General features: G+C 36.3%; 1 protein-coding gene across 5 annotated transcripts; it reads right to left on the bottom strand.

Annotated features, from left to right (window-relative positions):
- Positions 1 to 486: 486 nt before the first annotated feature.
- On the bottom strand, positions 487 to 17,768 carry ASAH2B (N-acylsphingosine amidohydrolase 2B). 5 transcript variants are annotated; one of them, XM_063607403.1, is made up of 6 exons: positions 17,631 to 17,768; positions 14,606 to 14,701; positions 12,339 to 13,936; positions 8,218 to 8,277; positions 5,061 to 5,149; positions 487 to 3,097 (listed from the first exon to the last, which is right to left on the bottom strand). In XM_063607403.1, exons 3-6 carry the CDS (start codon positions 12,480 to 12,482, stop codon positions 2,908 to 2,910), a joined length of 483 nt encoding a protein of 160 aa, XP_063463473.1. In that variant the 5' UTR covers positions 12,483 to 13,936; positions 14,606 to 14,701; positions 17,631 to 17,768; the 3' UTR covers positions 487 to 2,907. The 5 variants fall into 5 exon arrangements, 4 of the variants coding, with proteins under 4 accessions (XP_063463473.1, XP_034786474.3, XP_063463472.1 ...); XM_034930583.3 differs by having other exon boundaries at positions 12,339 to 12,411; XM_063607402.1 differs by having other exon boundaries at positions 17,611 to 17,696.
- Between the last annotated feature and the right edge of the window lie 326 nt (positions 17,769 to 18,094).

Raw genomic sequence — 18,094 nt, 5'->3', positions numbered from 1 at the left:
AGCATCATTTGGAAGAACTAAACACATGAGAAGTTCATCTAGTGATGAAACCTTTTGGCTAAAGATAGAATCCATGTGCTAATCTTAGAAAAAGACAGTAAGCTTGCTTACATTGGAGGAGAAGCATAAGAGGGCACATTAGAAAAGGACATTCATAAGTAAATTCATTCTTGGTCTTTTTGTTCAGAATTAGTGCATGAAACAATTTCATAGTTAGCTACCTGCCTAGGAAATTTTTTTGCCCAACTAGTAAAAAAGAGAAAGAAAATAAAAGAAATGCCAACCATACATGTGTTTTACCAGCAGTACATCTTCAGAAGTTAGAAAGGAACTGATAAAGAAGTGGTTCCCTTGTGCTTCAGTGGTTATTTACAAGTCATTTGTATCACTTTCCAACCTAATTTACATGTAATCTACCACCTTTTGTTCCACCTCTTTTTTTAAAAAAGTGTTCGTTTGTCTACATTACCTTTCATTAGACAATACTTTTATGAGTGTAATTCTTAATTTATTATTAAATAATCCATTGAATATTGACAATTTTACACAGTACTCATCAAAAAATCTAGACCCAGAAAAGAGATTATTCAGTGCTTTTCGAAGAAGTCAAAAAATCCTTAAAACCAGAGTAGGCAGGGTACAGCAAATAAAATGCAGACACTTTAACATGAGAAACAAAATCTCCAAAATTGTTCTCCTACCTACCCAATCTGCCATATTCCACTTTTTCCACCAATTTCAGGAGTTTCCGCCACATGGTTTGGCTCCAATGAGCCAGTCCCTGCAGCATCCACAGACACGAATTGGATCTGTGTTTTTATATCAACAGATAAGTTCAATTACTTCATGATATCTTTTATGCACAGGTAAAGAACTGATATTGATAATCCAGGAATTTGGTTTTATTTTTACACATGAACTGTGAACATAGAACTGCATGCCCTAGAAGAAATGACAGCTGGTGAGAAAATAGGTTTCTGTGCGTTATCTGGAGCCAAGAGTGCTAGGTGCAGAAGGATCAGTAGATGATACAGTGGCCACCTTGGTACAGTTGCCAGTGAGCTATCAGGAATCACAAGTAGATTTGAGGAAAGCTTCAATAGAAGGAATAGAGGTAGTGGAAACTGATTCACAAACCCTTCTGAGTAATAACAAATACTTTAAAAAACCATATCATGAGTTCTAATATAATTTTCTTGTCTGGAATCAGCTACTTTCAGGATCACTTGCTCTTTTAGGCTTCTGAACTTTTACACTGAAGACTGTGGCATCATTAGAAAAAAGATCACAACACTTGGAATCCCTGATTACCTAATCCTCCAGCAGTTAATGCCCAAGGAAACAGCCTCTAGGATACCAATTCATCAAAAAGTGTTCCAGGTTCATTCTAATTCAATAAATTATGTTGAGATTAAGTTATACATAATAGATGTTAATACTACCATTATTAATATTGTTATTATTTTCAAACCTCAAAGTTTATTTTTGAAATACAGATTGATTTTTTTTCCTAAAATGCTAAAGCTTTTACATACATACAAAAGTATGACCTGGGGTTTGGAAATTTGCTTTGCAGTCTGGGAGCTTGTAGTTAACTTAAAGAATTGTAAATGCAATTAGTACTTTCAGACAATCGATGTCAGATTGTCATATCTTATTCTTTGGGGTATGAAGCAAGGTATTTTACAATGCCCAAAAATAACTTTCAAAATAGTATTTAGCAAACTGTCTGGAGCCTCTTTCCCCCCAAATTAGAGTATCCAACACAGATGATACACAAGATATAACTTAAAGATTACTGATTTTTTAAATGCCTCCCCAGAATTTACATATTAAATCGATTATTTTCTCCTTCATAATAGTTACCTTTTGACACTTACACATTCACCCCAAGTACAAATTCACTAATTATCAAGGCCTAGGCACTATTATAATTCTGGGCATATAAATCTTAAATATTCTATGATTGAATGGGTCCATGAGTGAGTGAGTGAGCAAATGGTAAAAGAACAGATAAATTAATTTAGAACCTCTGCTTTGAGGAGTGCTTTCCCAGACAGTAATATTTTTAATATCTACGCTAATGGCAAAACTTTCTGGTTTGGGGTGAATTTGATTAATGAAAAGAGTCAAAAAATCATTTGGAATAAGTCTTGGGAGTAAGAGACACAATCCAGTGGGATAAGGACACTTAGGAAAACACAAGGCATGATCAAAATATTGGAAGTCTGACTTTCTCATAATTGTGTCCTGAAGGCAATTCCAGAAATGATTTGAGCATCCACAGCAGCTCTGAACTAGGCATGTTAACTCCAGAATGACTGCTTAGAAAGACTATGTTATTTTGAATGAAGGAAAACTGACATGCTGATTTTCTGTTTCTCTAATTAGGCTCATACATTTATGGTCAAGGTTTATATCATATTTTGTAAATGTGATTAGAAGAAAAGACCATTTTTCTTATATGTAAGATGAAGGGTAAGACTAGATGATTTCTATAAACTTTCCCAGTACTAATATTCAGGAATTCTATATATAAATAAATAGTTTAAACATTGTTCACATTAGTGAGCCATTCTCACTAATATTTCAGAGGTTTTATATTGAAGGGACTCTCCTTTAAACAACCCCAAGACTTCAAGGGAAATCATGCTTTAGGCTGTAGACCACAAGATATATGGCTGCTGGAACAAGATATATGGGACAAACCTCTCTCTCTCTCTCTCTCTCTCTCTCACACACACACACACACACCCCCCTCCACCCCATTAGCAGTAAACTATCTGTCCCCAAATAGCGACGATTATAGAAGTCAACATCGTAGTTCATTAGTTCACATTCATTTGAAATCACTTATATAATGTGTAGAGAGTAAAGCTGTTCTTTAAATGATCTATCAACTTTTCACTAAATAGTTACAACTTCAAAAGCCGGGGAAGTGCCTTCAAATGAAAGTGTGACAGCAAGCTTCAGAATGTCCTGCTTCCGATTGTGTCCAAAATATCTTATTCTGTAGATTCCAGGCTGGGCAGTGTCTGGAATATGCCATTCCACTGTTGCATTACTCAGACCCAGGAGTCCCTTGTGCCAGTAAAAACTGTTGATAAAAAACAAACAAGCAAGCAAAACTCAATTTTACTCTTAAAAATGTTTAATTAGAAAAATACATGATTATTCATTTAATGAATATTCAGGGAATACCTACAATGAGCAAGGCACTATCAAGACATTGAAGATACAGCAATGAACAAAACAGACAAAAACGTCTATTTTCTAGAAGAGAAACTTTAAAGAACAGCAATTTGTAGAAATAGCTTTACTTGTTCTACCTTTCTACCTACCTAAATTATACTCACCCCAGGAAACCTTACCTGATAGCCACAAGATGTCTCTCCTGCTGTAGAATTGCAAAGCACTCTTTTAGCCCTTATCTGACACTTATTTTCACATCTAGATTCATTTGTTTTATATATTATATATATATATATAGAAAATGAATACATGTCAGACTCTCTTCTGGAAGTACTGAGGGTACAGTAAGGAGCAAGATAGATATGGTCCCAAGTTTCATGAAGCTTATGTTCTACTGAGTTGAGGATGGAAATAAATGCAATAAACAAAAAGCAATAAATATAAAAATCTTAAGAATGACAAGTTTAATGTAGAAAACAAGATGGACTTTTTTTAGGGAGATGTCATTTAAACTGAGTCTGCAGAAATCTGGAGGAAAAAACATTCTAACAAGAAGGAACAGAAAATACAAAGTGTCCAAAGCAGGAACAAACTTGATGTGGCCACAAAGCAGAAAGCAGGTCAGTTGGTACAGGGAATGGTAAACCATGGAAGAGTGCTTGAGATGAGAGAAACAGATGGAACCAGATCATGTTGGCCCCTGCAGATCACAGCAGAGAGTTCAGACACTCTTCTAGACTCAGTGAGATACAACGGGCTAACTGATATCCTCAGTTATGCTGAAAGTAAATCTCTTGGGCACAGAGAGTGTGCTCGACATTCTGTGTTTCTCAGTGATGGGTTCAGTACTCTCAACAAATATTTGATTATTCTGCTGCTAATGAACAAGGCAGAGATCTAAACATATCCTCAGTATTGACTGCTATTAGCCAAAAACTTTGAGCATTTAAATATAAATCATTCTTTTTATTACCTGTATAACCTTTTTAACGATAAGTATACATTACTTGTTTTAAAATGTACCTATACTCTACAGCTCTAAATACCAAAGAAAAATTTTGCCCATATTTGTATATGGGCCATGGTCAAATTCCTATTTTCAATTAACCATCTGAATCATACTAACATATTTACATTTAACAAACTAATATCACTTAGTTTGAGGCAATCTGAATTAGACCCAAATTGCCAAAAACTGTACCTACTTCCATGCCACTGTCATGGAATGTTAAATTTATAGACTTGGGAACAGAAGTATTGTCTTATTTCAGACACATTATCAAATCTTCAAAATATCTATTCAGCTCAGGAATTTGGTAGCAAAAGGCAAAGAGATATGTCTCTCCGGAGAAATTGCCTGAATATATTATCTCCTCACTCAAGTCATTAAGAGTTAAACACCCAAGCCTCTAGTGTTTTAGTAACTCAAATGAAGAATCATTGATCATATACAAACATGCAATACATGTCAGGTATAGACTCATTTTCCCTATAGAAATATCAAGCTCTACAGAGACATCTCAACACTTTTACTCTATACTCCTTTCAACCAATTTGCAAGGAAGCTAGTTAGATTTTACAAATAATACCTGTGTCCATGGGGAAAAAAAACAGAACAGATGTCTGTAAGAATGGAAGCCATAACCTCATTAGCACCTAATCTTACAGAAGCACACACCACACTGTTTTGTAGAAAAATGAATCAAAATGAAATCTAATAAATCAACTAAATATGTCCAGAAACCTCCTTGGGAATTTGATATCATTAATACCTTGTATTGAGCCAGTCTTTTCATTTGTCTTCCCAGCATTACAAGCCAACTGGTTTCGAAGCTTGAAAAACAAAAATATTCAATAAATGTGCTCACCGAGTCTCCCAGGAGGCATCATTACACACTATCTGCCACGATGTTGAAGTAGCCTCATATTTCTCCACAGTGAGGAAGGTCTGATGGGTCTGAAATGCAATTAATAAACCTGATCAGGTACTGCACAGTCACAGAAGGAACCCGTTTGTAAATACTCCCCTTGTTGACCATATGTTAGCCTACCAATACCTTGTGTGAAAATGTGTTAGAATTTCATCCAAATTCTTAGGCTTTCCTCTTAACATTCTATGCAATGTACTCAGAATGTTAATTTATCCAGTCTATTAAAAAACATGATTTTTTTAGAAATGTGAAAGAAGTATAATTTTAGAGTTAGTAGCAAATTTCGGAAATTAGGGCAGAAAAGAGGCTGGGAATAAAACTTACTTGAGATTTTAATAAGGTATAAGTCAAACCTTTTCATGATATGTTTATTGATCTATATATCCCAAGACTTTCTCTAGTCACCTCAAAATTTGGAAGGGAAAATGGTAAAGTTTAGTCTACTTTCCATCTCCAGGTGAATGAATTATTAGTTAACGTACCTCCCTGAGTGAAAGAATTGAAAAGAATACATAAATCTTCCCTATCCTGGGGTACTAAAGGAGGTCTCTAGATTTTTTATAATAGATTTCTAGAAACCACATCATAAAAAGATTTTATTTCCCCATTGGAAGATTATTATAATAGAAGAATTTGTTTCAGACCAAGAATTCAGCTTCAAACAAAGCACAGATTTGAATCATATGACAAGTTAATAAAGACAAAGGCTATAAATTTCTAGTATCCTTTTAAATCCTTGAGATTGTGACCCTAAAAGGCACATGTCTAATGCACCTCTATTTATCACAGTTCTTTACATCTGTCATTTACTGGTGCTCAAATAACCCCTTGCTAAATGTATCACCTATTTACATGTGGGCCATGTAATTGTTTAAAATTCTTCTTTAAGTATTCAACTGATGAATTACATTCAATAAGGAAGTTTTCATAACCATAGGAACTTGTAAAGAGAGTTATTTCTGTCTATTTATGGCAAATGACATTGGGAAGGCCTTAGATGGAGAAGATATGGTGGGCTTTTTGAATATGTCTAGAGTATAGACTGAAGAACAAGTCTAGGCCTCTGAATACCAGGGATAAAACATATGACAATCTTTTCCCAATTGCTCTACCGTAATCTCTTCCAGATGCATAATTAGGTACTGCATACATTAATTATGCATAATATAAGTTACTTTATCTCTCTAGGCCTCAGTTTCTTCATCTGGAAAGTAGGGGTAATAAAACTTAACTCACTGGGTAGTCGTAAGGATGGAATTAATCATGTGATAATGCATATAAAGCACTTTAATAGGAATACTTGCAAATACTACCTGCAAAATAGTAAGCATTCCATAAATAGTGATGATAACTACTAATGAAGAAGGGTGATAGAAATTGTTTTATACCAAGTCCCAGAGCATTCTTTGAAATTAATTCTATTACCACTATAGTAGTTTAAATGTTTTGTTCTCCTGCTTCTCCATGGCAATAATGATGATAGAATTTCTCTACCCTAGGGATATCAGGTGACAGCTAAACATGCAGTTTTGATATAACACTTTGATATCTTCAGAAAATAATGTTATAAACACGTAACTATTGTGGCACAGATTCACTTACTAAAGAAATTACTTCAAACAGGTGCATATTGACTACCTAAGAAGTAGAAGACTTGCCTCCAATGTCATATTTGAGAATGTCATATTGCCACAATTGTTATCTTGGCAATAATGACATTTTAATGAACAAGAATGGGAAGGTTCTTTTGGAAGGAAGGTATTTTTGGATTATAAGTGACTATAGGCCCTGGGAAGAACAGCTAATTGATATAAGGAATGCATCCTCAGCCACAGTGAAAACCATGACCTCGAAATCAGTCATATGCCCACTCTTTTTCCACTATAAATTCCTTTATTATTTGAGGTTTTACAACTAGAATGTGTCCAGTTACTGCTTGTGTAGTTATAAGTATATTTTAAGGAAGTTATACAAGTATACATTAATTTTATTAATAGATATATTACATATGTATATAGTTTATCATACATATGATAAAAACAAAAAAGTCTGAAATGCTTTATTAAAAAACTCTTAACAGCTATTACCTCTGGAAAGCAGGTTTGTGGGTAGAAGAGCACTTATATATTCTATTTTCTACACTTCTATATTGTTTTAACATTGGGCATGTATTTTGAATGTCATTTTTTAGGTTTAATAAATAAATGCTCTATTAGCACCAGTAGTAAATAATAGGGAAATGGCCAATGCAAGATAAAGTAAAGCACATGCACCAGGACTCCAAGCCAGAAGAGTATACACCCGGGGATCTGTGACCGTTCCACAACAGTACAGGTAGGACCAGAGATAGCAGTGTAGAGGAGGAGGAGAGAGACAAAAAGAGAAGAAGAAGCCAAAGACACACATCCTTCAGTTGGCCCTTTGACTGTTTCACAACATTTGGTAGAGTTCTATATATTTGAATACAGTCATATATCGGATACATCCTGAGAAGTGCATTGTTAGGCAAATTCATCATTGTATGAGCATCACAGACGTAGACTTACACAAACTTAGATGGTGTAACCTCCTACACACCTAGGCTATATGGTATAGCCCGTGGCTCCTAGGCTACAAATTTGTACAGCCCGTTACTGTATTGAATGTTGTAGGCAATTGTAACACAGTGGTAAGTATTTGTGTATCTAAACATACCTAAACGTAGAAAAGGTACAGTAAAAGTAGAGTATTATAATCTCATGGGACCAATGTCATAAATGCAGTTCATCTTTGACTGAAACATCATTGTATGTGGCGCATAATTATATATATGGGATTGTATTCAACTTAACATCTGCTTGACAGACAATGCAGTCATACATGCATTATGCTATACTTGGTCCTAAGTGGAGCCAATTATATGTTTCCTGTGTGCTTTTACCCAGACTCAATCCACATTAACTACCTATTGAATATTTTCCCGTACCTACAAAATAAGATGGAAAACAAGTTGGAATATTTTGTCTTTATGTTATTAACCTCTAGAGGGATATTTAAATGAATGAATGGCTAAAAAGTGGATTTACATTTGTAAAAGAAAATCATTGATACCTACCTGGTTTTGTACTGAATTCTTCGGGTTAGCACCTACAAATATAACTTCAGCAACTTCCCCCTGAAAGTAAAATTTCATTTAATGACTTCTAATAAAAGGTTTTTTTGCTATACTCATATTTTGGACATTATTTATTATAAATTCTATAATTTAGGGTGCCTTTATAGATTTTGTTCTATTTAATCAAGTAAGTTATCTTCTAAGAATATTAACCCTTGCAACAATAGACATAAGAATGTTTGGCCAATGAGTTTGCTTTGGGTAGACTCAGATACAAGTGAAGATCTAGGGCTGTAGTTTATATTAGTGACAGCATATTAAAATGGCTTCTTCAGGCCTTGATAATTCCTCACACCTCCCTCCCAACACAAATACAGGGAATATTTGAATCAAATTAGAACAGTCAAAACTTTCCACAGATGACTCATATTTATGCTTACATTTATAGTTAAGCTTTTATTTTTATAAGAGATGGAGTGGCAGGATGTGTATTTATCCTCCCACCTGAAACGACTAAAAAACTGGAAAAAATATATATTAAACAATGGATTTTCAAGTGACAAAGAAAGACAGTGATATTTGAGTGGCAGCAGACAAACAAGAACCCTGTAATCCACCAGCTCAATGTCATCAGAGTTTACGGGCCACGGCAGAAGGAGGAGAATTCAGGCCAAGTCTGGCAGTCTAAGTTGAGGATATGGAGCTGGGGGTCCACAAAAGCCAAACAGTCTTGAGTTTATAGCACAGAGCATCATAGAGAGGATAGCTGCACAGAGACAGAAATCTGGAGATTTGCAGAAAGCTCCCCTCAAGTTTGCATGCATATAAGGGAACTACTGGAAGCCAGGAAAAGAATGGGCTAACAGAATTACAGAGAACAGTCCCCAGGCTCATAGAGTTGTGACAAGATTCTGTTCCCACCAGGCCAGACTGGAAAACCTCATAATTCAAAAGAATTTTACATTAGTGTGTGAGGGGATGAGGGGTGCTGGGGGAAGGGAGGAAGGGATTTGCTCAAGACGAAAATCTGCTCTGGTCCTGCCTAAAAAATTTAGTAATAGGTAATGCAATAGGTAAAAGCAATAAAACTAAATGCTAGTTCTTTGAGGACACAAATTACCAAAATTAGAAAGAAAGAGGGGATATCATTGTCAACTCTTCAGAAATTAAAAGGATTACAGGGGATTATCATGAGCAACAACAACTTTTATATTACACCAACAAATTAAACAACTTATATGAAATGAGAAAATTCCTAGAATGATACCAATTCCTATAAATTCCTAGAAAGACACAAAATTGATGCAAGGAAAAAAAATAGGACATATGAATGGGCATATAACAAGTAAAGAGATTGAATTAGTAATAAAAATTTTGCCATAAAGAAAAGCCAGGTCCATATGGCCTTGCTGGTCAATCCAATCAAATATTTAAAGAGTAAATAATGCCAATCTTTTGGATACTTTTTCAGAAAGTACAAGAGAAAACATTTCCCAACTCATTCTTTGAAAGCACTATTGCCCCAATACCAAAGGCAAAGACAACACATAAAAAGAAAACTAAAAATATGCCTCATGGACATGAGTAGAAAACTCCTTACAATATATCAGCAAATCAAATTCAGCAACATCTAAAAAGGATTATACACCATGACTAAATGATACGGCATTTATTTAACATCTGAAAACCAATGAATGCAAATACCTTCTTAAAATAACAAAAGACAAAACCACATTGTCACCTCAGTAGAAAAAAAATTGCAAAACTCCAACACTGATTTCTGACAAAAACTTGCAATAAGCTAGGCATAAAACATGTAAAAGAGAATCTACAAAAATCCTAAAGAAAACATCATACTAAATGGTGAAAAACTGAATACTTTTCTACTAAGATTGGAAACAAGACAAGAGTGTCCAGTCTCACAACTTCTATTTGACATTGGATTGGATCTTCAGCAAAAAAAACAAAGATGAAGGTACCACACAACCTGACTTCAAAATATACTACAAAGCTATAGTAATCAACACAGCATGGTACTGGCCTAAAGTAATCAACACACCATTGGTACACATAGACCAATGGAGCCCAGAAATAAGCCCGCACATTTATGATAAATTGATTTTTGACAAAGGTGCCAAGAACGCACAATGGGGAAGTGACAGTCTCTTCAATAAATGCTGCTGGGAAAACTGGATATCCACATGCAGAAGAAGGAAATATAAAAATTAACTCAAAATTGATTAAAGATTTAAATATAAAACCTGAAACTATAAAACAACTGAAAGAAAACCTAGAGGAAAAGCTCCATGATGTTGGTGTAGGTGATTTTTTTTTTTAATATGACCCCTAATGTAAAAGCAACAAAAGCAAAAACAGACACATATTACATCAAACTAAACAGTTTCTGCACAACCAAAAAAACAATTAACAAAGTGAGGAGACAACCTAAAGAATGGGAGAAAACACTTGCAAACTATGCATCCAATAAAGAGTTAATATCCAAAAGATATAAGGTACTCAAACAACTCTATAGCAAGAAAACAAATAACCCAATTTGAAAATAAGAAAAGGACCTGAATAAACATTTCTCCAAAGAAGACATACAAATGCTCAACAGGGTATTTTTGTAAATGTTCAATATCAGTGATCATCGAAGAAATGCAAATTAAAACTACAACAAGATATCACCTAATACCTGTTAGAATGTATAATATTTAAAAAGACAAAAGACAAGTGTTGATAAGAATGTAGAAAAAGGTAACTCTTGTACACTGTTCATGACAATGTGAATTAGTGCAGCCATTATGAAAAGCAGCAAGAGGTTTCTCAAAAAATTAAAAATAGAACTACTGTAAAATATATACACAATACCATTTCTGGGTATATAGAGAAAGGAAATGAAATCAGTTTGTTGAAGAGATATGTGAACTCCCATGTTTATTGCAGCACTGTTCACAATAGCCAAGATATGAAACAACCTAAGTGTCCATCAATGGATGAATGGATAAAGAAAATGTAGTACATATACACAATGGAATACTATTCAGTCATAAATAAGAATGAGATCCTTACATTTGATACAACATGGATAAACCTGGAGAACATTAGATTCAGTGAAATAAGCCAGGTACAGAAAGATAAATACCACATGATCTCACTTATATAGAGAACCTTAAAGAGTTAAACTCATAGAAGTAGAGAGTAGAATGTTGGCAGAAGGTTAGTTACCAGGGGCTAGGAGGTTAGGGGGTTGAAATTTTATATTCTATTGATCAAAGAATATAAAATTTCATTTAGACAAAGGGAATAAGTTCAAGAGGGCTACTGTACAACTTGATGGCTTCAGTTAAAAACAACATATTTTGTTTTAAAAATTGTTAAGAAAGTCTCAAATTTTCTCACAACAAAAAATAATAAGGATGTGACATAATGTATATGTTAATTAGCTCAATTGAGCCATTCCCCATGTATACATATTTCAAAACATCATCTTGTACACAATAAATATATATAATTTTTATTTATCAAGTAGAAAATTAAATAAAATTTTTTAAAAAGCAGAACATTCTATTGAAGGTTCTAGCCAGTCCAATAAGGATAAATAATTAGGTGCATTTAGAAAAGAAATATAGAAAGGAATAAATAAGCTTATTTTTATTCACAGATGACATGATACTATAGGTAGAAATTCCTAAGGAATCCAGACTCCCCTCTTACTCATCCCTCCTCCGCCCAGAAAAACTGTTGAAACTAATAACTGATTCAGCAAGCTTTCAGGACACAAGATTGATATAAAATAGTAATGGTACAAATTCTGCTTCATTTCTGTATGTTTTTCCTATCCTTGACTTAAGAGACAACTCTCAGTGCCAGTGAATAGTTCCATGATCATTCACTTAAGAAAGGGAATAATTTGGATTTTAGAATTTCAATTTGACACAGTTACTTACAAAAAATAAATATTTCCCCATTCTCATTACTTTTGCAGAGATAAGAACAATTGTCAAAATTATCATTGCTAACAGTTGGTCTACAGCATGATTAGAGGCAAATGGTGACACAAAGTGACATCCCCCAAAACATCCCTCTAAAGGATTCCAAGGTCTGCTCATGAGTCTTACCACTCTGTATTCAGGTTTTGCTGGCTGCAGGACATCCCCAAAAGTTCTGCCTTTTGGTGCTCTATCCACAATACTAGGAATTAATGGAACTATTAATTGTTTGAAAAAGGGAGGTTCTGGACCTCTGCTCAGGTTGGCTACCATGTCCTGGAACAGACAGCATTTGTTAAGGAGTGCACAGGTAGAGTCAAAGACCCTTTCCCCAGGCCTCCAGACCCAGAAATGCCTGCATTAATGGAAGAGTGCACACACACATATACATACTCCAAGAGCTAACAACCTTGAGCAAAATAGGAAGGTAGCCTTGCTAAGCATGAGCCTAGAAATTTATAATTTAAACTCTTGTCACTGGGAGAAAGTTTTGGTCATAGGCAACTCTTTTATTCCCCTGGACAACATAAGGACAGTGACCAGAGTACAAGGTTGGAAGCATACTTTCAAATTGTCTGACCTTGTACAGGGGCCTAATATGCAAAAAGGTAATTATACCATGACAGTGTAATTATTATTTTAATTTTTAAAAAGTATTGAGCCACTCTCACCTGGAGTGAGTACCAAGTTTTTTCCTAGCTTCTTGTCTGTGCTAATAAAAGAATATAATAAATATATTTTTAATTTAAAATTTAAGATCATCCCACATCCTGACTGGTTTAATCTATATTGCCCACAAAGTTTACCATTTTTAATAGTGTCATAAAAATACAAATCTCAATTTTCAAATATCCCTATAACTATATTAGGTTGGTACAAAAGTAATTGGCATTTTGCCATTACTTTCAATGAATATTTAATGCTCTTTATTCCTCACATTATAGATTTAATCTTTACAACTGCATATGATATGAGATAGGTTATGTATTACCATTCCCATTTTGCAAATTAGAAAATAGGCTTAGACATATTCAGTGGTTTTTTTCAAGATCACATAGCTAGTTTTAAGGTGCTTGACCAGAAATTTGTCTGTAAAACAAATTTCCACCAAATTAATTGCATTTTTCTTCATTGTCACTACAAAATTTGAAGAATCTATTTTCTTGGGAAGAACTATAGACCTATGAGCATAGTGACAGTTAAACAGTAGTTATCTCTAGGGATGGATTATAGGTTTATGCTTTTCTGTATAATCTGAATGACCTACAGATAGATTTGGATTTTATAATAGAAATAAATAAATAAATACAAACAGTTATTCAACAAAAGTAACCTAAAACTGAGACCAAAATTATGATAAAACGAAAATAAATATCAATTAAAATATGTGCAAAGAAATTATATAAAATACTGAAATTTCAAACACACAATCAGTAACTAATAATACAGGCATATGAAATTTTCAACGTTTGACTGATGCAACCTACAGAGACAACCATTTCATTTATTTCAATTTAATATATCCAAGCTCTTTCATTAAAAGGGCTTTATTTTCTTTGCTATGCCACAATTGTTTCACATTTTTTACTGAGGCTTACATATTATTATATAAGGGACTGCTTATTATTTTAAGCTCTTTATCTTGTTTGTTGACTAACCTTCTGACATCACAGTTGCAGCTTCATAAACAACTGCATCCAAAGGGAAGATTTCCACAAGTGAAGTTCCTTTAAATCAAGTAAACTTGTTCAGTGGTATATATTTTAGGTAGATGCAATGTTTTTATTCCAAGGCACCACTATTTTTACATCAAATCTAAGCTTCCATTGATTTAACAACTCATATTATCTTTTGAACCACCAAGAAAGTAAAAGCATGCTACTAATTATAATAATAAGCTTCCTCTGATTGGAAAATGCATCCCAATTTCCAAGATATTATAATGTGGAAAATGGGCATCTTAGAATGCTGACCTACTCAACTTTTGGAGTGAGTGGGGAGAATCTGGCAAGGATTAGAGAACACAGGTTCAACTCCCAGGTGTAGTAAGCTTCATCACTTATCTTCAAGCCTATGTGCTCCTCTGAAAACTGGGGAGAAATGATATCTCCTTAATTTCACATGATGGTTGTAAAAATAGTGAGAAAATATATATGAAAGAAGCTGCCAGCATGAAAGGATGTTAACTAGATCCAAAATTGGGAAAGAAATTTTATTTATTTTCTTTGAGATACCACAAAACTATAAATTTTGTAAAATATAAAGGTTCTCAAACTGAACACTCGAAGCTAAGGTTCTCTTTCACTTCCCTCTGCATTTTCTTACCCAGATACAGACACATACAGACATACACACACACACACACACGCTTGCATGCACAAACAATATTTGATTACCGTAGCAATAGCCTTAGCAAGGTTTCTGAAGAGCTGAATGTAAGCAGATAATGTGTGCGGTCCATAAATTGTCGATGCTGCCTCATATCGCTGAGCCTGCAGGAAAGGCAGGGAGAGTTGTATATGGTTCTGCATATTTAAATCCATTTACAGAGGTGTAGCATTTTAGGTAAGTGTGATGCTTGACATCTCACATTATTCAAAACTGGCACAATCTTCAAGATTATGTATGACAAAAGAGGATGGGCATTTCCATTTACTGGCCAAGGTAAGTGACTCCTATGGACTACCTGTTAAAAGCAGTGGGTTCTCTCTGCTTATGCCATTTAGACTGTCACTCTATTTACTATGAAAGACGGTGCTAGCTCTTAAGCTTTAGTCTATTATAAGTACTTGTAATATAAGTGCTTTCCCCCAGGGCATATATCAGAAGAAAAATAAAACAAAATAAAGAGTTCTAGTAACTTCTGGATAAATAGTTAGAAGGTGCTAACTGGAGAAGGACATTTAATCCATCACAAAGCCATGAAATTGAGCCAAATGCATCTTTTAGCTGACCTCCAGGCCTTTGGTTCTTCTACAGGAACTTCAAAGTTATCAAATCTAAAACCAACCTCACCACTCCAGACATACCAGCTTCCTCCACAACATTCTCATCTCAGCGAATGTCATCTTTCCAGTCTCCCATGTGAGGATCAGCCGGCAGTTACCTTAGACTCCTCTCTTCCTCATCCTGTATCCTATCAGTCTCCACATCTGGTAATTCTGTCTCCTTCAAATCTCCTGAGATCTTTCATTTTCCTGTCTTACTTTCTCCTAAGGTATAAATAGATTTCACCTTAGTTCAAACCCTCATTTCTCACCCAGATCTCTTTTTTTATATTTGTATTAGGTTCAGAGGTACATGTGCAGGTTTGTTATATAGGTAAATCACATGTCATGAGGGTTGGTTATACAGATTATTTCATCATCCAGGTAATAAGCACAGTACCTGATAAGTAGTTTTTTGATCCTCTCCCTCCTCCCAGCCTTCACCCTCAAGTGTGCATGTCCATGTCTTGCCCAGATCTTAACTACACTATGGCTTCTTAATCAGTCCTCTGCCTATACACAAGCCCTTCCAATTCATTTTCTACACTGCCATCTATTGACCTTTCTAAATCACAAAATTTTATCAAAGCATTCTCTTGCTTAGAATCCTACTGCAGTTCCCCCAAAGCCTTCCTTACTGAGTGAAGGCTCAGTAGCATAGCATGCAAGACTATCCATCAGCTAACCTGTGTCTCCCACTCTGGCTACCATCTCCTTACCATCACCCTCCCCATACTTACTCCATGCTACGCAACTAATTGTGGTCCATCAATGTGCCTGCCGTCTGGACCTTTGCATATATAGTTTCTTCTATATAGGATACATTCTTACTTTTTATTTGCTTAACTCTCACTTGTTGTCAAGAACTCATACAGATGTTACATCTTCCTGAACAGTCCCAGTCCTCAAATACCCAGTCTGGGCTGGTGCTCTTTCTCTTTATTTTTATAACACCTTGTGCATGCCTTTCATGAAAATGTAATCATCTGTTCTCTTTTCTGTCTTCCTACTAGACCCCCGGCTTCCAGTGATCTTGAGGGAAGGGACAGATTCTTTTCATCATTATGCCCCAGAAAGTGGCTAGCACAGTATCTGTCACAATACATATCTGTTGAATGAATGAAGTAATTAATAGTAATACTTGCCGGAGTATATCCCTGTGATATGGACAGGAGACAGGAAAATACTGGGTAGAAGAGAGTGGTTCCCTGGCAAAGGCCCCACCCTTAAGCCTGGAAACCTGTGGCCCTAAACAAATGTTCTTAAAGAAACTGAAAAAATGAATTTTTAATTAATTTCATTCTAACTCTAAATAGTCACATGTCGCTACCATACTGGACAGCTCAGACCTAGGTATTAACTGGACTAATGAAGTGGTTTCCTAACTTAAACTTAAATTGTAATAAAAAATTTAAAACGTTTTTATGACCTTCCAATAGGATCGCAGTATTACTTTTAGTACCTGTCAACTCTGTAAAACTCCTGAATTATAACTCATCTACACACATTTGAAAAACAGCAGTATCTGTATGTGTGAGATATGACTGGTTCTAAATGATGCCTGGAGACCCCATGGACTTACAGAGACCCTTCCAGTGATTTCTGAGGTACCTGGGAATCTGTGGCCAATAAATTGGTAATCACTGAATTAGTGAGATTTTTAAGAATATCAGGCTGCATAAAATCTGACAGCTTGATTAAAAAAAAGCGGGACAGGGTGCCATTTCATTCAATTAAGGTCCTGTATTAATTCCGTTTAATAAATGTTTGGTCTATCTATGATGTGCTAGCCACTGTGCCAGTGAATGGATATAGCTATGATCTGACTTGCAGAGGAAATCCAAACTAGTACCTTCCGTGCAATAAGGGATACACTGCAAGGCTGCACAGGGTGCTACTGGAGCACAGAAGTGAGTCAGAGGCTTCCCACAGACACACAACACGAGCGGAAACAGAAAGTCTTTATATAGCACCATAACGTCAAGGAACACCGGCTGGGAGTTAGGAGAGCTGGGCACTAGGAACGCTTTGAAACTGAATAGCTGTGGGATTTCCGAGGTTATGTTGCTTCTCTACTATATAGTTCCGAAGCTGTACTAATGTTTCTCTCTCTTTTGCTCTTGGTGGGAAAAGCACAATTTGGGGTCAACAGATTCGGCTCAGGTCCAAGTCGCCTGCTGGGACCACGTCGCCAGGAAACGACGTCTCCCGGACACCTTCCCTCCCCGTCAGGCTCTCTGCAGGGATTCACCCCGTTCCCTCCCCCAACGACTCCCGGGCACACCTCCGTTAGAGGCGAAATATGCTGCTCCTGGGGAGCAAAGATAACCCGGAGGACCGGGGAAGGACCTTCCCACGCGCACGACTCGCGATCTTCCCAGTGCCCCAGAGCCAGGGACCCCACTGCCGCCTACCACAGGCCGCAGCACCGAACCTGTTCACAATGGCGACTCCTCAGGTCCGCTTCGACACCGCCGGAAACGGAAATTCACCGTCGCGCCGACTCGCGGGGAGGGAAACAAAAAGGCAGAAAAAAGAGACCGGCGCCTGGACGACTTCCAGGGGAGAGCTGGAAGACTAGTCAACAGCTGTGTGCGGGCGCCGGCGCCGTCTGCGCAGTGCGTTCCACCGGGTCCGCATCCCTCCCGATTCCGCCCCACCCCGCCCTCGGAATCCGCTGCCTCAACTCCCGCGGTGGGACTCCGGAGCAGCGTACACCGCCCTCGCCTTAGTCCTCCGCGAAGGCCAGGGCAGCTGTGCGGCCTGACGCGGATTAGTTGGTGCGGTGCAAAAGCCAGAAGGAGACACATTTGGTCCTGGCCACCCCGGAGTCACCGTGCCCGGGACAAATGGACTATGGCTCGACTGGGAGTCCACTTCCTCCTCTTTGAAGATGAC

This window comes from Pan paniscus, chromosome 8 (genome assembly GCF_029289425.2).
Source record: "Pan paniscus chromosome 8, NHGRI_mPanPan1-v2.0_pri, whole genome shotgun sequence".
In the NCBI taxonomy this organism is placed as follows: domain Eukaryota; kingdom Metazoa; phylum Chordata; class Mammalia; order Primates; family Hominidae; genus Pan; species Pan paniscus.
Note: the sequence above shows the minus strand (reverse complement) of the source record. Positions and strands in the feature narration are given on the sequence as shown.